The sequence below is a fragment of the Leucoraja erinacea genome, chromosome 15 (assembly GCF_028641065.1).
Source record: "Leucoraja erinacea ecotype New England chromosome 15, Leri_hhj_1, whole genome shotgun sequence".
NCBI lineage: Eukaryota > Metazoa > Chordata > Chondrichthyes > Rajiformes > Rajidae > Leucoraja > Leucoraja erinaceus.
Window position 1 is genome coordinate 32,525,803 of NC_073391.1, and position 27,785 is coordinate 32,553,587.

At 46.5% G+C, this 27,785-nt stretch overlaps 2 protein-coding genes across 2 annotated transcripts in view; both read right to left on the minus strand.

The window, feature by feature from the left end:
• The window catches only part of abcc2 (ATP-binding cassette, sub-family C (CFTR/MRP), member 2), a 54,845-nt gene extending 43,879 nt beyond the window's left edge, over positions 1 to 10,966 (minus strand). Inside the window, 7 exon segments of the mRNA XM_055647055.1 lie at positions 128 to 353; positions 2,482 to 2,537; positions 2,825 to 2,947; positions 3,716 to 3,853; positions 5,581 to 5,727; positions 7,228 to 7,401; positions 9,140 to 10,966. Coding sequence (XP_055503030.1) covers positions 128 to 353; positions 2,482 to 2,537; positions 2,825 to 2,947; positions 3,716 to 3,853; positions 5,581 to 5,727; positions 7,228 to 7,401; positions 9,140 to 9,181 — 906 coding nt within the window. The 5' untranslated portion in view covers positions 9,182 to 10,966.
• A 116-nt stretch (positions 10,967 to 11,082) lies between these two features.
• On the minus strand, positions 11,083 to 27,303 carry cutc (cutC copper transporter homolog (E. coli)). Its single transcript, XM_055647056.1, has 9 exons — positions 27,233 to 27,303; positions 25,614 to 25,688; positions 25,027 to 25,090; positions 22,864 to 23,078; positions 21,094 to 21,129; positions 19,668 to 19,801; positions 18,426 to 18,453; positions 13,176 to 13,281; positions 11,083 to 12,368 (listed from the first exon to the last, which is right to left on the minus strand). The coding sequence occupies exons 2-9, from the start codon at positions 25,681 to 25,683 to the stop codon at positions 12,257 to 12,259; spliced, it is 765 nt and encodes a 254-aa protein (XP_055503031.1). The 5' UTR covers positions 25,684 to 25,688; positions 27,233 to 27,303; the 3' UTR covers positions 11,083 to 12,256.
• Between the last annotated feature and the right edge of the window lie 482 nt (positions 27,304 to 27,785).

Consider the following 27,785-nt stretch of genomic DNA (forward strand, 5'->3'; position numbering starts at 1 on the left):
ATGGCAAGAATGTCTTTCCTGATTAGGAGACCAAAACCCTAATCCTCCTGCGCTCCAGGGAATAGAATCCTGGTGACACATTGGAACCCAGCCCAGGAGGAGAGGCAAGGTTTAGGGTCTCACTCACCATCACTAATACATCTTGGCTGATGCTTCTGTTAAAACCATTCATTTGCTCTGCGTCTTTGTGGCGTTCCTTGCTTTGTTTTTCGCCCCTCTTCTTTTGGGCCTTCTTTAGGCCTTGCCTCATGTGTTTGTCAAACTCAGCGTAAATAGTCTGACATCGATCCTCCTCGTTCAGGTCCCACAGGTGCTTGCTCTCCAAGGGCTTTCTGTATCCTTTCATCATCATCCTGTCACAAGGCCACAAGCATGTAAAATAAATAAGTAAAGATATCTGACATCCGGGCGGGCCGCTTGCCATCACAGATTTGCTGCAATCTTTAGGTAATTTTCTTCCAGTTTAGCTTAGATCTAAAAAGTCTTATAAAACAGCATCAGGACTTTCATATATTTGTTCTTTGTATCTTTTCATGCCTCTAGTTTCCTTCCTCCCTGACTCTCAGACTGCAGAAGGGTGTCTTGACCTGAAATGTCACCTATTCCTTTTCTCCTGATGCTGCCTGACCCGCTCAACTACTCCAGATTTTTGTGCCTATCTTCGGTGTAAACCAGCATCCATAGAGCAAAATTAAGCCCATCTAGTCCAATCTTTCATTCAATCATTGCTGATCGATTTTTGCGTCTCAACCCCATTCTCCTGCCTTCTCCCCATAACCCCTGACACCCGTACTAATCAAGAACCTGTCAATCTCCGTCTTAAAAATACAAGATAGCCTCCACCACCGTCTGCGGCAATGAATTCCACAGATTCACCACCCCCTGACTAAAGACATTGCTCCTCATCTCCTTTCTAAAGGTATGTCCTTTTATTCTGAAGATGTGGCCTCTGGTCCTAGACTCTCCCACTAGTGGAAACATCCTCTCTACATTCACTCTATCCAGGCTTTTCACTATTCACTAATTAACCACCATCACTGTTTAATACCATGGGCTTTGACTTTATTGACTTCTGACAATATTGTGTTCATTTCTGGGCACCATGTTATAGGAAAGATATTGTCGAGCTTGAAAGGGTTCAGAGAAGATTTACGAGAATGTTGCCAGGACTAGAGGGTGTGAGCTACAGGGAGAGGTTGAGTAGGCTGGGTCTCTATTCCTTGGACCGTAGGAGAATGAGGCGTGATCTTATAGAGGTGTATAAAATCATGAGAAGTATAGATCAGGTAGATGCACAGAAACATAAAAAATAGGTGCAGGAGGAGGTCCTTCAAGCCAGCACACCGCCATTCATTGTGATCATCCACAATCAATAACCCGTGCCTGCCTTCTCCCCACACCCCTTGATTCCGCTAGCCCCTGGAGCTCCATCTAACTCTCTTTTAAATTCATCCAGTGAATTGGCTTTCACTGCCTTCTGTGGCGGAGAATTCCACAAATTCGCAACTCTCTGGGCGAAAAAGTTTTGTCTCATCTCAGTTTTAAATGGCCTCCCTTTTATTCTTAGACTGTGGCCCCTGGTTCTGGACTCCCCCAACATTGGGAACATTTTTCCTGCGTCTAGCTTGTCCTGTCCTTTTATATTTGTATACATTTCTGTAAGATACCCTCTCATCCCTCTAAATTCCAGTGATTACAAGCCCAGTCTTTCCAAACTTTCCTCGTACTGTTAGACAGTCCCGCCATCCCGGGGAATAACCTTGTGAACCTACGCTGCACTGCCTCAATAGCAAGGATGTCCTTCCTCAAATTAGGGGACCAAAAGTGCACACAATACTCCAGGTGTGGTCTCACCAGGGCCCTGTATAACAGCAGAAACCTCTTTACTCCTTTACTCAAATCCTCTTGTTATGAAGGCCAACATGCCATTAGCTTTCTTCACTGCCTGCTGTACCTGCATGTTTACTTTCAGTGACTGGTGTACAAGGACCCCCAGGTCTCGTTGCACCTTCCATTTTTCCTAATCTGACACCATTCAGATACTGTAATAATCTGCCTCCTTGTTCTTGCCACCCAAGTGGCTAACCTCACATTTATCTGCATTTATGCACAGAGTCTCTTGTCCAGAGTCGGGGAATCGAGGACCAGAGGACATGGGTACAAGGTGAATGGGAAAAGATTTAATAGAAATTTGAGGGGTAACTTTTTCCCACAAAGGGTGGTGGATGTAACGAACAAGCTGCCAGAAGAGGTAGTTGAACCTGGGACTATCCCAAAGTTTGAGAAACAGTTAGACAGGTACATAGATAGGACGGGTTTGGAGGGATATGGACCAAGCGCAGGCAGGTGGGACGAGTGTAGCTGGGACATGTTGGCCGATGTGGGCAAGTTGAGCCGAAGGGCCTGTTTCCGCACAGTATCACTCTGTGACTGTGACATTGAAGTATTCATTAAAAAATGAGAAATCAAAATTTCACTTACCCATTAAACCAATGAAATGTTATTCGACTGAGAAAAGATGCAGCGATGTGAGGATTCTAAGAAAAGAGAAAATAAGACCGTCTGTATTAAACCGTCCTTCAAATAGTAATCATTTACTCCATGGATAGAGTTTGCCCTGTGTCTAACCCGTGTTGTTCCTGCCCTACGAGGGAGTGTGTAGTGGGATAGTGTGGGGGGAGATTCACTCTGTATCTAACCCATGTTGTCCCTGGCCCAGGAGTGTGTGACGGGACAGTGTAGAGGGAGCTTCACCCCCGTCTGCAATAGAACGATACTCCCAGCAACATGGATGAGCACATAGATACACACAGTTGTAAGCTACCTTCTCTGCAGCAGCTCTAGTTTCTGAGGAGACGTCAGAAATGCTGGATACAACCAGGGACATACACTTGAGACTGTAGGAGATACAGAATAGTGTGAACCGTGGCAGATCAGGAGGCCCACCCTGTGGAGGAGACAAACACATTCAGTATGAGATACCACCGATGAGGTTCGCAACATTCCACATGCTGCGGATCTGAAAATGTCGCCTAACTTGGGCGGCACGGTGGCGCAGCGGTGGAGTTGCTGCCTTACAGCGCCAGAGGCCCGGGTTCAATCCTGACTATGGGTGCTGTCTGTACGGAGTTTGCACGTTCTCCACGTGACCGTGTGCGTTTTCTCCGGGTGCTCCGGTTTCCTCTCAAATTCAAAAGATGTACATGTTTGAGGGTTAATTGGCCTCTATAAATTGTCCTTAGTTTGTAGGACAGTGCTAGTGTAGGGCTGATCGCTGGTCAGCACTGACCTCAATGGGCCAAAGGGCCTGTTTCTGCACTGTTTTTAAACATTACTTGAAACTTAAGAGATACAGCATGGAAACAGGCTCTTCAGCCCACCGGGTCCGCGCCGGCCAGCGATCACCCCGTACACTAGCACTATCCCACACAGTTGGGACAATTTACATTTTACAGAGGCCAATGAACCTACAACCTGCACATCTTTGGAGAGCGGGAGGAAACCGGAGCACCCAGAGAAAACTCACGCAGTCACAGGGAGAACATATAAATTCCGTACAGACAGCACCCGTAGTCAGGATCGACCCCGGGACTCTGGCGCTGCAAAGCAGCAACTCTACCCGCTGCGCCACCGTGCCGCTCCATGCACGTTTACTGTCCGCGTACTTTGTGTCTTAAATCTTAAGGGGAAAGTCGGCAGGCGATCAATCTCTCACCTGGTCAATGGCCATTCTGATGAGGGTCTGCAGCATAAACACGTCACAGGCAGCAGACAGCAGCCAGAAGATGAAGATGCAGGCAGAGTTCTTGTCGTCAATCCGTCTCCTGCCCTCGTGGATCAACATCACCAGCAACTGCGGACAGGTGGAAGCGGGGAGAAGCTCTCAGTGTCAGCCGGCATTGGTACCCCCAGACCGACCGGTCACAGAGTCACACAGCACAGACACAGGCCATTCGGCCCCATTCATACAAGCCAACCACAATGCCCCAACTGAGCTAGTGCCATATCATGGAGTCATAAGGTCATACAGCACAGGCCCTTCAGCCCTACTCATCCATGCTGTCCAAGATGTCTCATATCATGTAGTCATAAGAGGTATACAGCACAGAAACAGCTCCTCAGCCCAACTTGCTCATTTTGACCAAGATGCCTCATCTACACCTGGTCAATGGTGAATGTGAGGTTATCCACTTTGGTGGCATAAACAAGGGGGCAGATTATTATCTCAATGGGGTTAGGTTAAGTAAGGGGGAGGTGCAGCGAGACCTGGGCATCCTTGTACACTGAAAGTTGGCTTACAGGTACAGCAGGCAGTGAAGAAAGCTAATGGAATTTTGGCCTTCATAACAAGAGGATTTCAGTATAGGAGTAATGTGGTTCTTCTGCAGTTGTATAGGGCTCTGGTAAGACCACATCTGGAGTATTGTGTACAGTTTTGGTCTCCTAATTTGAGGACGGACATCCTTGTGATTGAGGCAGTGCAGCGTAGGTTCACGAGATTGATCCCTGGGATGGTGGGACTGTCATATGAGGAAAGATTGAAAAGACTAGGCTTGTATTCACTAGAGTTTAGAAGGATGAGGGGGATTCTTATAGAAACAAATAAAATTATAAAAGGACTGGACAAGCTAGATGCAGGAAAAATGTTCCCAATGTTGGGCGAGTCCAGAACTAGGGGCTACAGTCTTAGAAGGGGAGGCCATTTAAGACTGAGGTGAGAAAAACCTTTTTCACCCAGAGAGTTGTGAATTTGTGGAATTCCCAGCCACAGAGGGCAGTGGAGGTTAAATCACTGGATGGATTTAAGAGAGAGTTAGATAGACCTCTAGGGGCTAGTGGAGTCAAGGGATATGGGGAGAAGGCAGGCACGGGTTATTGATAGGGGACGATCAGCCATGATCACAATGAATGGTGGTGCTGGCTTCAAGGGCCGAATGGCCTCCTCCTGCACCTATTTTCTATGTTTCTATGTTTCTACACTGGTCTTGCCTGTCCACATATCTCTCTACATCTTTCTCATCTATGTACCTATCCATGTGACTTTTAAATGCTGTTATAGTACCTGCCTCAACTACCTCCTCTGGCAGCTCGTTCCATACAGCCACCACCTTCTGTGTGAAAAAGATGCCCCGCAGGTTCCTATGAAATGTTTCCCCTCTCACCTTAAACCTATGTACTCTGGTTCTTGATTCCCCTTCCCTGCATAAAATATTGTGCCTTCATCCTTTCTATTCCAGTCATGATTGTATGCACCTGTAGTTACATATTTCTAAATGTCCTCTGGAGATGCTGTCTGACCTGCTTTGTTACTCCAGCACTTTGTGTTTTTTTTCTGTAAACCAGCATCTGCCGTTCCTTATTTCTACGTCGTCCATAGATGCTGCCTGACCCGCTGAGTTGAAGAAGGGTCTCAACCCGAAACGTCACCTATTTCTTCGCTCCATAGATGCTGCCTGACCCGCTGAGTGACTCCAATACTTTGTGTTTTACCGTTAACATCCACTCTCCTTCTCACAAAGGATCCCAAACCAATCGACGCTCAACACGTATCGTGTCACGAGAGACCAGGCTGTTTCTTACCCAAGACAGAAGATAAAGAAATGCGTTTACGTAGAAAACGACCGGGTTCTGTCCATTAGTCGTGGAGTCGAGATCAACCTCATAGTCCTCCATTACCGTCAAAATCATGTCGGCCATCGAGGTCAGGAACAAAAGGCCGGCGAGGATCTGTTTATGGAGAGGAAGATGATGATCACGTTCATGGTTCAGAGACTTCATCGGTAGAGTCGCTGCCTCACGGCGCCAGAGACCCGGGTTCGATCCTAACTACGGCTGCTGGCTGTACAAAGTTTGTACGTTCTCCCTGCGACCACGTGGGTTATCTCCAGGTGCTCTGGTTTCCAACCACACTCTAAAGACGTACAGGTTTGGAGGTTTATTGGCTTAGATAAAATTGTAAATTGTCCCTAGTGTGTAGGATAGTGCTAGTGCACAAGGTAAAGGCTGGTCAGTGCGGCTTGCTGGGCCGAATGTTTCCATGCTGTATCTTTAAAGTCTAAAGTAAATAACTTTATTTATTTAGCATAATGAGCATAATAGGCCATTCGGCCCATTGAGTCTATTCCGCCATTCAATCACAGTTGTTCTATCTTTTCCTCTCAACCACATTCTTCAGCCTTCTCCCCATAACCTTTGACACCCATGCTAATCAAGAACCAATTAATCTCTACTTTAAAACTACACAATGCTTCCTTGCTTTAGTTTAGTTTAGTTTGGAGATACAGCACAGAAACAGACTTGGTGGGCCGTAGAACCTACGTCAACCATCGATCACCCGTTCACAATAGTTCCATGTTATTCCACTCATCCACTCACCTACACACTAGGTGCAATTTTACAGATATCAATTAGCCTACAAATCCGCACGTCTTTGGGAAGTGGGACGAAACCGGAGTGGTCGGAGGAAACCTACACGGTCACAGGGAGATCTTGCAAACTCCACGGAGATGGAATGGAGGTTAATGGATCTAGAGCAAGCAGAGAGATTAACTTGGCATCATGCTCGGCATGGACATTGTGGGCCAAAGGGACAGTTCCTGTTCTGTTCTATGAGAGCAATGATCACAGTATACAGGTCCACCACTGATTTTCCAGCACCCTTGTTTCCAGAGCCTTTCTGGATTATTCATTTTGATGGATCAACAGAGGTCACGGTCTCCAAGAGGAGCCATACGGTACTGGAATGGCCCGTCTAGGCCGCCGAGGGGCTGTGATAACGGCCCGCAAATTTGGCTGCGGAAGTTGGCTATGGGAACGGATCTGCCGGCTCCAGCCGGGACGGAGTTCCAGAGCCCCAGCCGGAGTGGGAAAATTCGACCCGCCAATCGGCACGGAATTCCAAAGAGGTCGGAATCGGCCGCCCTACCTGGCCAGGCACCACATTTTCAGGTGGACCTTCAGAGAGGGATTTCAAGTGAGCAATTGTAATTTTGTCTGGAGTAATGGAGGTGCCGGACCACCAGTTGCCGGGTAATCGGTGCTGGACCTAAACTAAACGGAACAAAATTAAGCAAAACTGAAACTGAACTAAGCTAAAAATAAGCAAAAACTAAAACAAAACTTACACTAATCTCGATAAACTAAATTGGAGAAAAATATATCAATTCCGCCACTGATCAACTTGTCTGAATGTCTTCACCTGCAATTGTGAAGGGAGAAACTACATACCTGTTTGGCCAGGTAGAGTCTTGAACAGGTGCCTCCAATGAGTCTCGACTTGCAGAGGGCCAGAACTTGCCATGATGTACATATCCACAGGAAGGCCAGGGGAACCCACACCAGGACTGTCCGCTCAAAGCACACGGTGAGGTCGGGGTCTGGGCGGTCCAGGAGAGAGGCATTCTGTACAGGGAGACAAGAAACCTCATCGTCAGCCTCAGAGACAGAGTCACCTCCCGCTCACCTGTATCCACCTATCACTCACCAGGCCTTAACCTGCCCCTGATGGACACAACGTGCTGGAGTAACTCAGCGGGTCAGGCAGCAACTCTGGAGAGAAGGAACAGGTGACGTTTTGGGTCGAGACCCTTCTTCAGACTTCAAATTTACTTTGATGTTTCCAATGTTGCTCTAATGTTTGAGGAGAGATGCGTGAGACGCACATGTTTTTAAGTTAATCTGCTTCAAAGGTTAAACCACCAGTTATCAAGATCTCAATGACTCATGAATTTAACATCAAACACATCAAATGCCAGGGACCTTTTCAGATGCTTTCCCCAAAGACAACCTGGACAGTTAATATAGGATGTAGAAACAAGGAACTGCAGATACTTGTTCACAAAAAAAGGACACAAAGTGCTGGAGTAACTCAGCGGGTCAGGCAGCATCTCTGGAGAACGTGGCCAGATGACGTTTTTAGTGCGGACTCAAGGAAATCCCTGATCCGAAACGTTGCCTTTCCATATTCTCCAGAGATGCTGCCTGACCCGCTGTGTTACTCCAGTATTTTGTGTGGTTTGTTTTTAGTTAATATAAGACATCTCAGTAGCATCACAATTAAAGGGTCACCCACAGGAAAATGATTTGGAAGGCACGGTGACGCAGGGGTAGAGTTGCTGCCTTGCAGGGCCAGAGACCATGGTTCGATCCTGACCACAGATGCTGTACAGAGTATGTACATTCTCCCTAAGACCGCATGGGTGTTTTTTCCAGGTGCTCCGGTTTCCTCCCACACTCCAAAGACGTATAGGTTTGTAGGTTAAGCGGCTTCGGTCAAATTGTAAATTGTCCCCAGTGTGTAAGATAGTGCTAGTGTGCGGGGATCGCTGGTCAGCATGGACTCGGTGCGGTGAAGAGTGGCCCATCAATCACCCGTTCACTCTAGTTCTATGTTATCCCACTTTCTCATCCACTCTCTACTCTAGGAGTAATTTACAGAGAGCCAATTAACCTCCAAACGCGTACGGGCACATCTTTGGGATGTGGGTGAAACCCGGAGAACCCGGATAAAACCCACGCAGTCACAGGGAGAACGTGCAAACTACACACTGATGGCAGCAGCTTTATGAACTGTGCTACTGTGCCACAGCCGTTATGGGCAAACGTTATTCAAATTGATATGGGGATGGATAGCATCGCGGAGATCCTTGACCGATTTACAGGCTGGGACTAAAACGTAGTTGAAGTTGAAAACTGTGAACCGAGCTCCCAGCTGCTCACTTAAAGACGGGATCAATGTACCTTAAAACGGCTTTGAGCAGGATAGGACACTTCCTTGGAGCGCAGGAGGATGTGGGGTGATCTTATAGAGGTGTACAAAATCATGAGAGGAGTAGATTGGGTAGATGCACAGACTCTCTTGCCCAAAGTAGGGGAATTGAGAACCAGAGGACATAGGTTTTAGGTGAGGGTGAAAGAACATTTAGGAATCTGAGGGGTAACTTTTTTAACAAAGGGTTGTTAGTGTATGGAAGAGATAGTTGAAGCAGGGACTATTACAACGTTTATTAATCATTGGATAGGTATATGGATAGGATAGGTTTAGAGGGATATGGACCAAACACAGGCAGGTGGGAGTGGTGTAGATGGGGCATGTTGGTCGGCACTCTATGACTATGACTCCAAACATGAGGAAACTCACCCAGAACGTGGATCCACAGTATGTATCCAGCACATCTGTCATTGCCCCTTCCTCTCTCGACAGTCCTTTGGGAAACAGCCACTCCTCCGTTTGAAGACCCAACACAATAAGTCTTGAGAACAAGCGCTTTGCCAATGATGGACCGACCGAGCGGTTAATACAACGATCAGCCCAGGTAATGTCTGCTCTGTGTGAACATCAGTGCTGAGTCCAATCTGAATCACCCGAGTTAATGTTTAACTTCCTCCTCTTGGTACAGAGCCTCTTTCATATGATCATTTTGGGGGGAGAATGGAGAGTATTGATTGCATTTTATTTTGGTTACCCAAATGTTCACCAACTAATGCAGGGAGGGAGCAACATATTTTGCAATGAGTGTGCTTGTGTCTATTTTATTTAACCATATTGTCGTTCGATTGAATCCAATGATGGAAACACCTCACTTCCATTTATAATTTAGCTCTATAGGAGTTAAGGAAAGCAATTGCTCTGTTATAATCTGCAGAAATTTGTACTTTCATTTGGACTTTAAAACCACTTTAATCGGAGTTGCAACACTGGGCGGTTTTATGATGAAAACAATCGGGTAAACTCTCAGCCCTTTAACCCAATTTGTAATGTAATCTGCGAGCGATGGTATCATGTGAGTAATGGTTTAGTTGACCGCTCGATTAAAGGGTCGTAGGTTCAATTCTTATTTCAGCAACTGGCGTTCAAAGCTTTCTTGTTGCCGATGTATTCAGGCATGGCATTGTAGGAGGGGATGAACTTTAGTGTGTGGGACTCGGGCACTGTCAGCGTGAAAGATCTCAAGGATTATCTCAAAGAGCAAGGAAACCACCCTGCCCCCAATATTCACCTTGCCATGAACTGTGTTAGACTTTGGAGATACAGAGCTGAAACAGGCCCTTCAGACCACTGAGTCCGCGCCGACCAGCGATCGCCCCGTACACTAGAACTATCCTACATATTACGGACAATTTACAATCTTTACCGAAGCCAATTCGCCTGTAAACCTGGACGTCTTGGGGGGGAAACCGGAGCACCCGGAGAAAACCAACGCGGTCACTGGGAGAACGTACAAACTCCACACAAGCACCACCCATAGTCAGGATCAAATCCTGGTCTCTAGCACTGTGAGGCAGCAAATGGTCCACTGCGCCACCGTGCAACCCCCAACAGTTTCTGTTGAAACAGATCAACGGGCACGTTGTTGATGTTTAAATATCTCTGCGATCTATTGCCCTCCAGGTCCAAATGTCAGAGACTAGAAGGCCTGGCTTTAAGGTGAGAGAGACACAGTTTAATGGAGATGTGTGGGGGAAGTTTTTTTTGCACAGAAGGTGGCGGGTGCCTGGAACACACTGTCGGGGTGGTGGTGGAGGCAGATACGATAGAGGAATATGAATCATGCGCAGGCAGGAATTTACTTTATCTAGGCATTATGTACAGCACAGGCATAGTGGGCCAAAGGGCCTGTTCCTGTGCCATTCTATGTTCTAACAACAGAATCCTGCACTGCCATGGATTTTTTTAATTTTCCCCCGATTGTGTTGTTTTTTTTACCTGTAGTCTGTTTTTTCTTTTCACTGTCCAGCATCGTGTATTTGTAATTTATGTATCATTTATGTTTCTGTGTGTTTATCAGAGTCCATGTGCCTATGATGCTGCAGCAAGCAAGATTTTCATTGTACCCGCCCCTCACCGAACTTGTGCAGTTGGCAATAAACTCGACCTGGCTTGAAATAATGTTCATACGTTGTAAGACAGATTTAGGCCATTCGGCCCATCAAGTCTACTGCGCCATTCAAACAATGCCTGATCTATATTTCCCTCTCAACCCCATTCCCTTACATTCTCTCTTTAACACATGCAACCGTAGTAATCGAGATGTTGTACCTACAGAAATCTTTAACTGTTCGAATAAATTAGCAAAGCTAACATAGGGGGATTCACGACTTTATTAATAAAGATCTAGATTACAAAGTATAAAAATAACTGGTTTGTTATCAACTAGAATATCGCAGTCAATGCTGGGTACCGCGCATTAGGAATGAGGTCAAGGTACAGAAGGGATTTACCAAGGGAGACATATTGAAATGGTTGAGGGATTTCATCGGAGAAACTGTTCTGTGAGAACAGAGAAGTCTGATTGAAGTGGATAAGATATTCAAAGTCACAAGTGACTGAGTCAGGGCATCGAGTACAGGAGTTGGGACGTCATGTTACAACTGGCCAAGTCGTTGGTGAGACCACACTTGGAGCACTCTGTGCAGTTCAGGTGGTCCTGCTGAAGGAAGGATTGCCATAGAGGGAGTACAGAGAAGGTTCGCCAGACTGATTCCCAGGATGTCAGGACTTTCATATGAAGAAAGACTGGATAGACTCGGCTTGTACTCGCTAGAATTTAGAAGATTGAGGGGGGATCTTATAGAAACTTACAAATTTCTTAAGGGGTTGGACAGGCTAGATGCAGGAAGATTGTTCCCGATGTTGGGGAAGTCCAGAACAAGGGGTCACAGTTTAAGGATAAGGGGGAAATCTTTTAAGACCGAGATGAGGAAAACATTTTTCACACAGACAGTCTGTGGAATCTGTGGAATTCTCTGCCACAGAAGGTAATTGAGGGCAGTTCATTGGCTCTATTTAAGAGGGAGTTAGATGTGGCCCTTGTGGCTAAAGGAATCGGGGTATGGACAGAAGGCAGGTACAGGATACCGAGTTGGATGGTCAGCCATGATCATATTGAATGGCAGTGCAGTTTCGAAGGGCCGAATGGCCTACTCCTGCACCTATTTTCTATGTCTATGTCTATTAAGATGGCAAGGGTGCAGACCAGTATCTCGGCCTCCGGTACCGGTACCGTTAGACTCCTCTCGGAGGCCGTGACCTCTGTTGGTCGGGCAAAATGGATAATCCAGAAAGGCTCCAGAACCAAAGGTGCCGGAAAATCGGTGGTGGACAAGTGGTGTGAGTTGGCAGAGTTCATCTTCATATGACCTGACATGGCTCCCGTTTACAACAGACCAAAGGTTCATGATGTTCAGAGGGAAGGGGGGTAATTCCTTGTCGCCGCTCCTTGCTTCCCGCCAATCCCAGGATTGATGATCTCGGGTTTTATACCACATCCTTGGCAATGGCCATCAACATCCTGACCTTGTTGATATCAGCCACCTTCACAATGTACTCTGCTGGGGCCATCGACGCTCCCATGGACACCGAGACATTCCTAATGAGAAGAAGAAGAAGAAGACTCAGACAGTCATAGTCACACAGTGTAGAAACAGGCCCTTCGGCCCAACTTGTCCATTCCAACCAACATGCTCCATCTCCACTAGTCCCATCCTCCTTCTCCATCCTCCATTCCTCTTTGTCCATGCTCCCGTCTGGCAGAACGTACACACGCTTGAAAACGGGCTCCACCAGACTCAGGAACAGCTTCTGTTATCAGGCTTCTGAACGGTCCTTCAGAAGCTGGGGTACTGTCTGGTTCACCTCTACCCCATTGCGGAAGTTGGAGTTTGTCTCTGGAACTGGTGTGCTACAATGCTGAGAACTATATTCCGCACTCTGTATCTTCCCCTTTGCTCTGCCAATTGTACTTGAGTTTGACTTGATTGTTTGGTATATCTGATCTGATTGTCTAGCATGCAAAACAAAGCTTTTCACTGCACCTTGATAGTCGTGACAATATTAAATATTAAAGGAGACAATATTCCTCCATTCCTTGCATGTGAAAGAATGAATAAATACTTTATCCAGGTGACTATCTAAAAGCCCCTAAAAGTTCACTCTTGTACAGGGTATCTGCAACTCTACCGCTCACAAACCACCCACCTTTCTCTCCAAACCACCCACCTTTCTCTCCAAAGCCTCCACATCCTTCCTGCATTGGGGCGACCAGAACTGCATGCAATACTCCAAATGCAGCCTAACCAAAGTCTTCTGGAGCTGCAATAATATCAGGCAATGGAGGTAACCTGCTCAAACATTCCCAAAAATCCACCGCCTGAATCAATCATCCCACTAGTCTTACCGAAACTTCATTAAAGATTCTCGGGACGAGCGGGCGGAACAGTGGAATTCGCGGATGCAGGAATTTTCCAGGATCCTTTGCAGGTTTCTTTCCGTAATTCCACCACCTAAGAAAAATAAAATATGTGTTTTGGTCAGAGAGGAAGAAACTACATACAGGGCAGGTACCTGGAAACAGAGCAAAAGTTCACCGTTGGCGATCTTATAGCAGCACTATCTGCTGTGTCGCTCAGCTGGTACGGGTCCACCACCCATTATCCGGCAACTGGTGGTCCGGCACCTCCTTTAATCGTCAAAATTACGAGAGCGCACTTGAAATCCCCTCTGGCAGCCTCTCGCATCCCCGAAAATGTGGTGCCTAAGCCGGGAGAGGCAGCCAATCTGACTTCATCGAGACCTCCACGGACGATCGGCGGGTGGAATTTGCCCCTTGTGGCCTGGGCTCTGGAACTCAGGCCAGGCCGTGGATGGCAGATCCGTTCCCATTGCCGTTTTCCACGGCCGGCTTTGTGGGTCGGTATCTCCCCACCCCCGCCCTCACACCCGCGAGGTCGTAACATTTGTTAGTCCGGCAAAACTGAGAATCCAGAGGGTGCCAGAAAATCAGCAGAGAAACAGGCCCTTCGGCCCAACTCATCCATGCTGACGAAGGAGCCTAACTGAGCAAGTCCCACCTGCCCGTGTTTGACATATCCCTCCAAACTCTTTCCTATCCATGTACCTGCTTAATTTTGTGATAGTACCTGCTTCAACTACCTCCTCTGGGAGCTAGTCCCATAGACCCACCATACTCTGCGTGAAAAAATGGACTCTTCCTATCTCTATGATAGGAAAGGTTTAGAGGAAAGACAGCCACAAAGTGCTGGCACAGCACAATGGGGATGATCAGCCATGATCACATTGAATGGCGGTGCTGGCTCGAAGGGCCGAATGGCCTACTCCTGCACCTATATTGAGTCAGGCAGCATATCTAGAGAAAATGGATAGGTGACATTTTGGGTCGGGACCTTTCTTCAGACCCGAAACATCACCTATCCATTTTCACCAGAGACGTTATCTGACCCAATGAGTTACTCCAGCATTTTGTGTCCATCTTTGGTATGAAACAGCGCCTGCAGTTCCTTTTTATTGCGTAAGGTTTAGAGGGATATGGGCCAAACGCGGGGAAATGGGTGGACTAGCTGAGCCGGGGGCATCTTGGTCGGCATGGACATTGGGCTGAAGGGCCTGTTTCTGTGCTGTATGACTCTATGGGTCAGGTCCACTTTTGATCTCTCCCTTCTCAACATAAACCTAGGCCTTCTAGTTGTATACCCTGGAATAAAGACTGTGGCCATATCCATCTTACCAATGTAGGGAAGGAACTGCAGATGCTGGTTTAAACCGAAGATAGACACAAAATTCTGGAGTAACTCAGCGGGACAGGCAGCATCTCTGGAGAGAAGGAATGGTATCTGAAGAATAGTCTTCAGGAATATATGAAGGAATAGTCTGAAGAAGGGTCTCGACCTGAGACATCACCCATTCCGTCTCCCCAGAGATGCTGCCAGTCCAGCTGAGTTACTGCAACATTTTGTGTCTATGTTCCATCTTACCTGTGCCCTTTTCATACCTCTAGTTTCCCTCTCCCCTGACTCTCAGTCTGAAGAAGGGTCTGGACCCGAAACGTCACCTTGTTCTCCAGCGATGCTGCCTGACCCGCTGGTTTCTCCAGCACTCTGTGTCTATCTTATCGATGCCCTTTGTAGTTTTGCAAACCTCTTTGTCAGCCCTAAGCCTCTTTCACTTTAGGGAAACCAGACCCAACCTATTCAGTCCTCTATTTAAAGGATACAATGAAATTTGTAATCAGTTTCTGCCTGAAATTCTGTCCTCGGTTTCTCTTTAATTCAGAACCAACATAAGGCAGTGACTGCAGAGGGGGAAAGGATGCAGACACTGACCCCTAGTGGCAGTCTCATGAAGCCCCACAACGACAAGGAAGGGAAATGCAATCATTTTAAGGATGGCACAGTGGCGCAGCGGTCGAGTTGCTATCTCACAGCGCCAGAGACCTGGATGTAATCTTGACCCTGGGTGCCTTTTGTACAGAGATTGTATGGTCTCACTGTGAATGCATGGGTTTTCTTGCTTTATTCCGGTTTCTTTTTTTACGTACAGTTTTATGTCTCCAAATTTATTGTTGGACATTATTGCCATAGAGGGAGTTTTAGAGAGCTGTTCACCATGACTGATTCCTGGGATGTCAGGATGTCTTGTTTATTATGAAGAACAGCACTTGGATAACATTGGTTGTTTATAGGTCTCTAGAGATTTAGGAGATTCAGCGGGGGCATCTTATAGAAACTTACAAAATTCTTTTCGGGCCGACAGGCTAGATGTCAGAAGAAGGGTTTCGGCCCGAAACGTTGCCTAGTCCTTCGACATAGATGGGTCACAGCCGCTGAGTTTAAGGGGGTAACCTTCGATCCTTTAAAATCGAGATGAGAAGAACTTTTTTCACACAGAGAGTGGTGAATCTCTGGAGCCCTCTCTGCACTTTAGAGGGTAGTTGAGGCCAGTTCATTGGCAATATTTAATCAGGGAGTTGAGATGTGGCCTCTGTGGCTAAGGGGATCAGGGGGTATGGATGCAGACTGCAGGTACGGTCTCATGAGTTGGATGATCAAGCCATGATCATATTGAAGGATGGCACAGTGCAGCGCTCGAAGGGATTGTATGGCCACTACTCCTGGGTTTAATTTCTATCCGTTTCTTCCCCCACACTCCATATACGTGCAGGCTTGTAGGTTAATTGTCTTATGATAATTGTCTCTAGTGTGTAGGATGGAGCTAGTCTACTTGTGATCGCTGGTCGACGTGGACTCAGAGGGCTAAAGGGCCTATATCCAGGTTGTATCTCTATACTCAACTAAAATTTTAAGGAGATGTAGGAACTGCAGATGATTGATTGAGAGATACAGCATGAAAACAGGCCCTTCGGCCCACCGAGTCCACGCTGATCACCACGTTCTCATCTACTCTCTACACACTGGGTGCAATTTACAGAGGCTGATTAACCTACAAACCTGTACGTCTTTGGAATGTGGGAGGAAACCGGATCACCTGGAGGAAAGCCTCGAGGTCACAGGGAGAACGTGCAAGCTCCACAGATATAGCACCTAATGTCAGGATCAAACCGGGTCTCCCTTGCTATATGCTATGAGACAGCACTGTGCTGTCCAAAATGTGTTCGGCATGAACATGGTGGGCTGAAGCGCCTTTTCTTGTGCTGTACTGTTTTAGGTTATTTAGCCTTCTCTATAGCCCTATGGCTCAAATATGACCCTGCATATAGACACAAAGTTCTGGAGTAACTCAGCGGGTCAGGCAGCATCTCTGGAGGAAAGAGATGGGTGACATTTTGGGTCGGGACCCTTCTTCAGACTGACCCTATGACCCTGTATAGCTATGACTCAAATACAATGGCAAAGGTCAGAACTGACAATATTGATCCATTTTTGACAAAATCCTCTTTTAGGTCAATCTGAATAAGCGAGTTCGGTATTACAACTGCGCATGCCCAGGTCATGGGTCATTCGGGATAAACATTCTCGCCAGCTGAGCTACTGTGTGTGTACGGACCTGCGTATTAATTTAAATGAAATTTATAAATAAATTCATCCGTCAAATATATCAGCAGTATGCACACATCCACAATTGTATCTATTTCAATTATTGACTAAATATAGCACCAGCCTTGAAAACGCAAGAACCTGGAATGAACCTGTCAATTATCAAATCTCTGGCATTAGCCTGAGTCACAGCCATTCAAATTCAATATTGATTTGCATGAATTACAAGTTGTGTGGTCAACCAATTTGAGACAGTCCTTACATTCCTATCTAAACAACCTTCATGGATTGAAGGAAACGAGGAGAATGTGCTGTGTGGGGGGTAGGTTGGAAAGTTCAGATTGGATTTGAACAGGCCAGTTAAACCTTCGAGGTGGGTTGGTTTAAATAAAGATGATGTCGCTTTAACCTCTGGGGTTGGTTCCAGACTGTCAGGGCACACAGTTGGGAGCCGGTTCCGGGTGACTGGGCAGTTATAATTATGAGAATTTGCAGCCATTTGAACCGCAGCCAAACTAGAGGCTTCACTCAGGAGTGGGTCACAGCTCCCCAGCTGACGGAACCTGTTCTCGCTCTCTTTGAAGGAGACGCTGCCCGCCCCAGAAAGTGGGCAATCACCGGGCCAACCCGTAATATGAGTGGGAGCATTTTCTCAGTCAGACTTTGTCGACAATTGGGGTGGGGGATCTGAGAGAGAGAGAGAGCTGGCGATGCTGCACAGACGGAACAGGTTAATAAAGACCCATTAAAATCTGCCCTTCGGCCACTCGGCAACCTGGGCTGATCTGATCTGACAGCCCTCTCGCTAGCTCGCTGCGTGCCTGATCCTAACGTAGAACCTCCACAAAACCTTTGGGCTTCGGGTAACACCCGCACAAAGAGCCTCTGCTAACAAGGGCTGGCGAACTGTGCTGGTCAACGTGCACTTGGCGAGATGGCTGGGGGAAACGCACCGCACACGTGGAACAACACAGACCCTCCACTCAGTCTATCCAATACTAAACGGCAGGCATTTCCCAGTTAAATGTCTTATATTGGATTGGCGGCTCCTTCACAAAGGGCCAACCCTGTACTCAGGTTTCCTCGGAGATGAATCTTTGCCTTAACGGTACATTCACACCGCCTGTAGGTAAAGCATCAGCCCACATCACACTGATACAGTCGCTGCCTGCCTCACATTAAACATATTTTTACACATAAATTATGAATAAAGATAAGAAAATGTTTCAAACACAAGTAATATTTTCTTATTCTAGGAGCAAACACATTAAGGATTAAATTAAAATAATAAATTCTTTAACTTTTTGAATATCTCATAATTGCAGATTAATGAACTGAACCGGATTTGGGACTGTGTAAGTTGTGTGTGAACAGCAGAACAAGAAAGGAAGTTATTGAATTGACAGAACTCTAGATTAATTCCTTGGGAGATTAGATAACAATTTATACAGTTTATAGAGTGCTGCATTCGCTTTATTTTAATCCCGCATGACCTTTGACCAATCCCATGATTCCTTGCGTTTATCGAGATACCGAACTCGCTTATTCAACCCCACCCCAGTCCATAGTCTCTTCATTACAATTTTAAAAAATAATTAAAATCTACAGAATAATATTGAAACAAAAAGTGTAGATACCTGCTACAACAATTATCCTTCGCTTTGCCTGAAAAATATGAATTAAAACATAAATAACGTTAGTAATCAAAATAAAGGAATTTTACTGATCGGCCAAATTTCCTATCTCACGGAGATCGATTAAGTTACGTCAGAGAAGAGGAGAATCTTGCTCACTCAGAGATGTGCCGTCCACAGGATCCTTTTCCAGACAGAGGGTTGAAGAACAGAAAGGAACATGTGCAGGAAGGAACTGCAGATGTTGGTTTAAACCGAATAGCTGGAGTAACACAGCTGATCGGGGAGCATCTCTGGAGAGAAGGAATAGGTGATGTTTCGGGTGAAGACCCTTCTTCAGACTGAAGGTCAGAGGATAGGGAAACAAGAGATATAGACGGTGATTATAGAGAAATATAGAAAGAACGGATGAAAGATATCGAAAAACTAACGATAATCAAGGAAAGGTGGAGCCCACAATGGTCTATTGTTGGCTCTGGGCTAGGTGATAGCGAATTATACAGACAGTGAAACTCAACAGAACGATAGTGAAATTAGTATGATGACTAGCGTAGTGGAAGGATGGAGAGAGAGGGGTTGCAAGGGTTACTCGAAGTTATTGAAATCAATACTTATACAACTGCGGTTGAAGCTGCCCAACAAAATATGAGGTGCTGTTCCTCCAATTTGCTTTTGGCCTCACTGTGACAGTGGAGAAAGCCCAGGACAGAAAGTTTAGGGAATGGGAAGGGGAGATAAAGTGTTTAACAACTGGCAGATCACGTAGGCCAAGGCGGACTGAGAACAGTATGTTCTACATGACCCAGGAGACAATGCGGGCAGCATGGTGGCGCAGCTGGTAGAGCCGCTGCCACACTGCGCCAGAGACCCTGGTTCGATCCTGACCCCAGACGCTGTCTGTGTGGAGTCTGCGCGTTCTCCCTGTAACCGCAAGGGTTTCCTCCGGGTGCTCCAGTTTCCTCCCACATCCCTGAGACGGGGAAGAAACCAGAGCAGAAGCGAATTCACCTACGAACCTGCACATAATGTGGGAGAAGACCGGGTCACCCGGAGAAAATCCACACGGTTTGGAGGTTGATTGGCCTCTGTAAATTGGGAGGCCATTCTCCTACCTTCTAGCGTATTGGGAAAGTGGGATAACATAGAACTAGTGTGAACGGTTGATTAATGATTGGCATGGACTCAGTTGCTTGAAGGGCCAGTTTACGTGCTGTGACTCTAATCTAACCAAAACTTTCAACTCACCTGCTCAATCAAGCGCTTGATAGTCGGCAGTCCCTCTAGTGCGGTGCTGTCACAACCGCTGGTGAGGACTCGTTCAAAGCCCAGAGAGATGAGACACTCCAGCGATGCGCAGGGGTTGTGTACCATATCGAAGGCTGAAAGAAGACACACAGGAGGTGTGAGGCAAACAGTGCAGTCGAACTAGGAATTGCAAAGAGTTGTAGATGCAGCCCAGACCATCACACAAACAAACCTCCCTTCCATTAACTCCATCTACACTTCACACTGCTTCGGCAAGGCCAGCAGCAAAATCAAGGACCAGTCGCACCCCAGTCATTCACTCTACTCACCTTTTCCGTTAGGCAAGAGATACAGGAGTGTGAAAACGCACACCTCCAGATTCAGGGACAGTTTCTTCCCAGTAGCTATCAGGCAACTGAACCATCCTATCACCAACTAGAGAGGTGTCCTGACCTACCATCTACTTCATTGGACATGCTTGGACTATCCTTAATCGGACTTTATCTTGCACTAAATGTTATTCCATGTATCCTGTACCAGTGCACTGTGGATGGCTCGATTGTAATCATGTATAGTCTTTCCGCTGGTAGACAAAAGTGCTGGAGAAACTCAGCGGGTGCAGCAGCATCTATGGAGCGAAGGAAATAGGCAACGTTTCGAGCACTTTTGTCTACCTTAGTCTTTCCGCTGACTCATTAGCATGCATCAGAAGCATTTCACTGTCTCTTATTACACGTGACAATAAATTAAACTAATCTAAACTACAGGAGGCTTGTGGAAAATAAAGCATGCCAAATCACAGAGCCCTAGAAACAGGTCCTTCGGCCCAACACGTCCACGCTGACCAAGATGTTTCATCTAAACTAATCCCATTTAGATTTAGTTTTAGGTTTATAAGATTTATAAGACAAAGGAGCAGAATTACACCATTCGGCTCATCCGCTCTACCACTCAATCATGGCTAATCTATACTTTCCTCTCAGTCCCATTCTCCTACCTTCTCCCCTAACCATTGACACCCTTACTCATCAACAACCTGTCAATCTCTGCTTTAAAAATACCCAATGACTTGACCTCTACAGCTGTCTATGGCAATGAATTCCATCCTCTGCTGCTAGATATAGCACCTGCCTCATCTAGCTCACACAAAGGGTGGTGGGTGTATGGAACAAGTTGCTTGAGGAGGTAGTTGGGGCAGGTACTGTCATAACGTTTAAAATACATCTGGACAGGTACATGGTTGGAGTGCAGGCAGGTTGGACTAGCGTGGATGGGACATGTTGGTCCGTGTGGGCATAGTTGAGCCAAAGGGCCTGTTTCCACGCTGTGTGACTCTATAAGAATAAGGTACCAGCGGCAAATGACATGACTCAGGATTGCATAAGGTACTGTTATGAGTAATCCTTCCTCTCTCAAATGTACTCACCTCTGTGAAAGGTCACGGACAAGGGTCGAGATTCAGCTGCAAGAGAATGGAAGAAATAGTTAAACATCCTGAATGAACACGTAAAATGAAAATAAACGCAAAAATAAACTCTTAGTAATTGGAAATGAAATAGGAACATTTTGTGGGAAATGATTTCACACGGAAGGTACTGGGTATATGGAGCGAGTTGCTAAAGGACATTGTTGAGGCAGATACCATAACAACATTTAAAATATACTTGGATGTACATGAAAAGGAAAGCTTTAGAGGGTTATGGGCTCAATGTGGGCGGGTGGGACTAGTGTAGGTGGGGCATCTTTGTCGGCATGGAGGAGTTGTGTCGATTCCTGTGCTGCAGGACTCTATGACTCTGAACAAACAGCCAGACTCTGACTGACAAACATGCCCTAACTACGCTAGTCCCATTTACCCGCATTTGGCCCATATCCATCAAACCTTTCTTACCCATCCACCTCTCCAAAATCCTGCTGTAGCACTTGCCTCAACTACATCCCCTGGCAGCTCGCTCCATACACCTGCCACCCTCTGTGCAAAAAAAGTGTGTGAAAGAACAAGTGTGATAGGTTGAGACACAAGGAACTGCAGATGCCGGTTTACAAAAGAGAAGGAGAAAGTGCAGGAGGTCAGGCAGCATCTCTGCAGAACATGGATAGGTAGGGTCTGTTCCCGACCCAAAAACGTGACCTATCCATGTTCTTCAGAGATGCTGCCTGAACTAGTTTAGTTTAGAACATGGAAGCAGGCCCTTCAGCCCACCGAGTTCACTAGTTCTATGTTATCCCACTTTCTCATCCACTCCCGACACACAATTTACAGAGAGCCAATTAACCTGCAAATCTGCACTTCTTTGGAATAAGGGAGGAAACCACTCGGAGAAAACCTGCGTGGTCACAGGGAGGACATACAAACTCGACACACATGCAGCACCCGAGGTCAGGATCGAACCCGGGGCTCTGGCGCTGTGAGGCAGCAGCTCTACCAGCTGTGCCACCGTGTTTCCCTAATGTGTTTGTGTCCCTAATTGTAAAAGTTTGGCAGATCTCCAGATCGTACCCACCCTCAAGGACGGCGCAGTGGCGCTGGGGTAGTGTTGCTGCCTTACAGCCCGTTCCCATCCTGACTACGGGTGCTGTCTGTACGGAGTTTACACGTTCTCCTGGTAACCGCGTGTGTTTCCTCTGGGTGCTCCGGTATCCTCCCACATCCGAAAGACGTGTGGGTTTATTGGTTAATTGGCCTCTGTAAATTGCCCCCAGTGTGTACGATAGTGCTAGTGTACTGGGTGATTGCTGATCGGCGCAGACTCGGTCGTTCGGATTCAGATTCAATTTCAGATTCAATTTTAATTGTCATTGTCAGTGTACAGTACAGAGACAACGAAATGCATTGAATCGAAGGGCTTGTTTCCGTGCTGTCTCACTAAACTAAGCTAAATTAAGCTAAGCTAAACTAAGATAAACTAAACTAAGCATAACTAATCTAAATTAAAGTAAGCTAATTAAACTAAACTAAGCTACACTTAAGATAAACACAAAATGCTGGAGTAATTCAGCATGTCAGGCAGCATCTATGGACGTTTCCAGTCGATACTCTTCATCAGACTTAATTTACGGCTAAACTTCACTAAACTAAGGTAAGCTAAACTTAATTAAGCTAAAGTTTAACATGCTAACCTGCACTAAGTTGAGTTAAACCAAGGTAAACTAAAAGCCGGAGTCTGGTTGTCGCAGGTAAGTGTGAGACTCGTACCGATCAGGTCCATGCAAACTTGAGCGTTGACCCCTCCGTCGTCCGTCAACACCCCGAACACGGCGCCGTCTGCTCCGTTGGCTTTCACCATCCTGATGTCTCTCTTCATGACTTCGATCTCGCTGTCGTTGTAGAGGAAGTCCCCTCCGCGCGGACGGACCATGGCAAACCCGCTGAGACCGGCACCCCTATACCGCTGCTTCACCAACTGCAACCTTCGCTCCATAACCTGCACCCCCACCAATACAAGCCCTCTTAGGCACAACACAAAAGTTTTCTCGGGTCTCTCTACTCTCACCCCCCCCTGTGTGGGAAGCAACTGCCGACGTGGCTTTCCTACCGAACATAGACACACCGGAAAAGGAACTAAACTAAGCACCCCTAAAGTAAACTGAGCAAAGCTAACATAAACCGTAGCCAATCTAAGCCAAACTAAGCTAAGGAAAGCTGAGCTAAACTAAGCTGAACTAAACTAAACTAGTCAGTAGGTCAGAAGATAGATGCAAAAAGCTGGAGTAACTCAGCGGGTTCAGATTGCATCTCAGGAGAAAGTGAATAGGGTGCCTTTTCGAGTCGGAACTAACTGAAGTTCTGAAGACCCGAAACTTTTCTCCTGAGATGCTGCCTGACCCGCTGAGTTACTCCAGCACTTGTGCCTATCTCCATTTTGACCCAGGGTCGTACAGTTTTCTTCCCTCTCTCTGTCCCCACTCCCAAACCAGTCAATCGGGAATCAGGCCCTTTGGCCCAACTCATCCGTGCCAACCAAGTTGCCCCATCTACACTAGTCCCACTTGCTTGCGTTTGGCCCATATCCCACTAAACCTCTCCTATCCGTGTACTTGTCCAACTGTCTTTTAAATGTTGTTATAGTACCTACCTCAGCTACCTCCTCTGGCAGCTCGTTCTATATACCCACCACTCTCTGTGTAAAAATGTTGATCCTCGGGTAAATCTTCCTACTATTAAATCTTTGCCGTCTATGTTCTCTGTTCCTGATACCCCGCTACCCTTGGTAAAATACTCTGTGCATTCACCCTATCTATTCCCCTCATTATTTTACACGCCTCTATAAGATGATCCCTCATCCTCCGGCGCTCCAAGGAATAGAGTCCTAGCCTGCCCAACCTCCCCCTGTAGCTCAGGCCCTCGAGTTATTCCAACACCTTATCTTCAGAAATGCATTCCTTTCCTTCACAATTTCATATACTTCTATCATGTCTGCCCTCAGCCACCGGCATTCCAGAGAAAACAATCCAAGTTTGTCCAACCTCTCCTTCACGCTAACACCCTCTAATCCAGGCAGTATCCCGGGAAAGACAAGAGAGGAGAACATGACTGGAAACAGTGGAGCGGCATCTAATACAAGAGAGGAGAGAGGGTTACAATCTGCCTAGTGCATAGAAACCGGACCCTTGGCCCAAATGGTCTGGTGTTGATTGATTCGAAAGATGCAGCACACAAACAGGCCCTTTGCCCCACCGAGTCCGTACCGTCCATCAATCACCCATTCACACTAGTGCTGTTATCCCACTTCCTCATCTACTCCCTACGCGCTAAGGACAATTTACAGGGGCCAATTAACCTACAATCCTGCATGTCTTTGGGATGGGGGAGAAAACCGGAGCACCCAGAGATACAGGGTGGAAACATGCCCTTCGACCCACCAAGCCCGCCCACCCACACTGATCATCGATCACACATACACTAGTTCTATGTCCTACACACTAGGGTCAGTTTACAGCAACCAATTAACCTACAAACCCACATGTGTTTCAGATGTGGGATGGAACCCATGCCCAGCAGTCACAGGAGAACGTAAGAAAATGCAAACTCCACACAGACCGCAACCGAGGTCACTTTATGTGACACTGCTACATCTGACACTGAATCTCCTATTCTATTGAGAAGGAAGCACTGAATATAAGACGTAGCAGCAGAATTAGGCCATTCGGCCCATCGAGTCTGCTCCGCCATTTGACCATGGCTGAATCTATTTTTCCGTCTCAACCCCATTCTCCTGCCTTCTCCCTCAGAACTGGTGCGCTGCCCTGTGTGGCTCTGGAAAGGGATTGAAGGAAGCTTGCAGCGCATCTCCGTGACTTTGCTTTTCCCTGCCCTTGTCGATTAGAGAAATAAGACCAAAAATAAGCCACTTGCTGCTCACCAATACTGGGGGTGATGCCACCTTCTATGAGACTGGAACACAGTTCAATTCGACTTGCTCCTGCAAAACAAGAACAGGTATTAATAATTTCTCAACAGAAACATCAGTAACAGATTGGGCGGCAAGGTGGTGCAGTGGTAGAGTTGCGCCTCACAGCGCCAGAGACCTGGGTTCAATCCTGACTACGGTGCTGTCTGTACAGAGTTTGTCCGTTCTCCCTGTGATGTTGTGGGTTTTCTCCGGGTGCTCCGGTTTCCTCCCACACTCCAAAGACATGCAGGTTTGTAGGTTTGTAGGTTAATTGGCTTCTGTAAATTTCCCCGAGTGTGTAGAATAGTCCTACTGTACGTGTGTTCGTTGGTTGGTGTGGACTCGGTGGGCCGAAGGGCCTGTTTCCGCGCTGTATTTCGCTACACTATTTTAAATCTGTTTCCTCCGGGTGCTCCGGTTTCCTCCCACTTCCCAAAGATATGCGGGTTTGTAGGTTAATTACCTACAATATCTCTGGCAAATGTGATGCCGAGGTAAACTATTCTCTGCCTGCACGTGATCCATATCGCCCCATTCCCCGCGTAATACGTACCTCCCAGTTCAGCATTGATTGCAGATTCCACTGAATCCACACACACCTCCATTTGAATGCCTGGTGCCATCGAACCTATGAATCAGATTGTCAGTGCTGTCAACAATAAACCTTCAACGTCTTGGTCCGCAGAACCATCGATACTTCCCTAAGTAGTGGGTCACAGATGTGGTCAGTTTTTCTAGGGACCATTGTGCCTAGCCTTTCTCCTGAAATGGTAAAACAGTAGGCCAAGTGGCTACAAGAGGCAAACCTGGCTGTAGGGATGGAAGAGGAGTTGAGGAGTACGACTGGGATGAGATCGATGAAGTTCTTCTCTCCACAGATGCTGCCTGGCCCGCTGAATTACCCCAGCATTTTGTGTCTATCTAAGATGGGTTACTGTAGGAAATGGAGACCCAGAGGCTGCCTCGGCAACAACGCCAGCATAATCAAGGACCACTCTCTCTTCTCCCCTCCCCCACCAGGCATGAGGTACAGAATTGTGAAATCGCACACCTCCAGATTCAGGGAGAGGTTCTTCCCCGCTGTTATCAGGCAACTGAACGTCCTCTCACTAGTTAGAGAGCAGTCCTGACCTACCATCTATCCACCTCATTGGAGACCCTCAAACTATCATTAATCAGACATTATTGGACTTTATCTTGCACTAAATGCTATACCCTTGATCCTGCATCTGTACACTGTGGACGGCTTGATTGTAATCATGCATAGTCTTTTTGCGGACTGGATACCACGCAGCAAAAATCCTTTCACTGTACCGATGTACAATGTTCACATGTGACAATAATAAACTAAACTAAAATAAAGGAAACAATAATAACTGCAGTTATTGCACTATAAAAATGATGGTTAAAAATAATGTAAGACATTGGATATTGGGCAATTAAATATGTCATATTCCAACCTCAGTAACAGAACACTACAGACCACCTCGTGCACTGTCATGTACTTGTTTTCTGTCGCCAGGACAACAGACCTTTATGGTCCAGTAAAGACTATTTTACAAACTCTGAGCTTGAAGGGTACAAAATGGCCCTGGATATGTGGCGACGTGTATTGCCTTAGTGTAATCTACTATCTTTACACTCTTGTGCCTAAGTCTGAATGTGCTTATTTTTGTGCCTATGTTAGTAAGATTTTTACTGAATTTAGATTAAAACAAAAAGAAACACCGTACCTAGCTACATGTGACAATAAAGTACCATTGAACCATTAATTGTAGATGTTTGCAATAACACACTTTCATTGTCTTTTTTACACTGTCTTGTACTTGAGGTGTACTGCTTGCTTTTGTGGGCTTGTCTGGTGTTGCTGCAAGCAAGGTTTCATTGTACCTCTCCCCCACCATCAACCCTCTCAGAATTTTCTAGACAGACGTCTATCAGGTCTCCCCTCAATCTACAGATTGCGGTGTATTGGCAGAACCAAATTTTGTTCTGCTTTTTTTTCAGTTCTTTGTGTCTTAAACTTGTGACTTTGTTAATTCGAAGGAAAATAATTTAGCAAGCTTTTTCCCAAAAAATCCTTAAGCCATAACATGACGATCGCAATCATTTCGTTTGGGAGAATTTATTGCAAATAAATAAATGTGGAAAGGCTCAGCCAGGCGAGGTTACCTGTCACTCTGGGGGTCTTCCAGGGTAATGCACTTTTTGTTTGATCCAGTAAGACAGGCAGTGAGTGGCCGGGAGAGTGGAGAGGAGGAGCTGAGATGAAGTCTGTGTGCTTGCAGACATGCTGAGCTTGTGATGGGGGTTATATACTGTTGCAACAAGTTGCATATGCCCGCGTGTTGCGGGTTATATACTGTTGCAACATGTTGCATATGCCCGCGTGTTGCGGGTTATATGTTGTTGCAACGCCAGCGTGTTGCGGATTATATACTGTTGCAACGCCAGCGTGTTGCGGGTTATATACTGTTGCAACGCCAGCGTGTTGCTGATTATATACTGTTGCAACGCCAGCGTGTTGCGGGTTATATACTGTTGCAACCAAAGATCTTAGTTGGTTGCAACGCCAGCGTGGTATCAATTGTAGCAACGCCAGCGTGTTGCGGGTTATATACTGTTGCAACGCCAGCGTGTTGCGGATTATATACTGTTGCAACGCCAGCGTGTTGCGGGTTATATATTGTTGCAACGCCAGCGTGGTATCAATTGTAGCAACGCC

Coding starts and splice junctions, on each gene's coding strand:
- cutc (XM_055647056.1), bottom strand. CDS start 25,683: ATGGCACCAGGCATTCAAATGGAGGTGTGTGTGGATTCAGTGGAATCT. Junction 18,454..19,667: donor TCAAGCGCTTGATTGAGCAG/GTGAGTTGAAAG, acceptor CATATTTTTCAG/GCAAAGCGAAGGATAATTGT. Junction 13,282..18,425: donor AAGGATAATTGTTGTAGCAG/GTATCTACACTT, acceptor TATTTTTCTTAG/GTGGTGGAATTACGGAAAGA.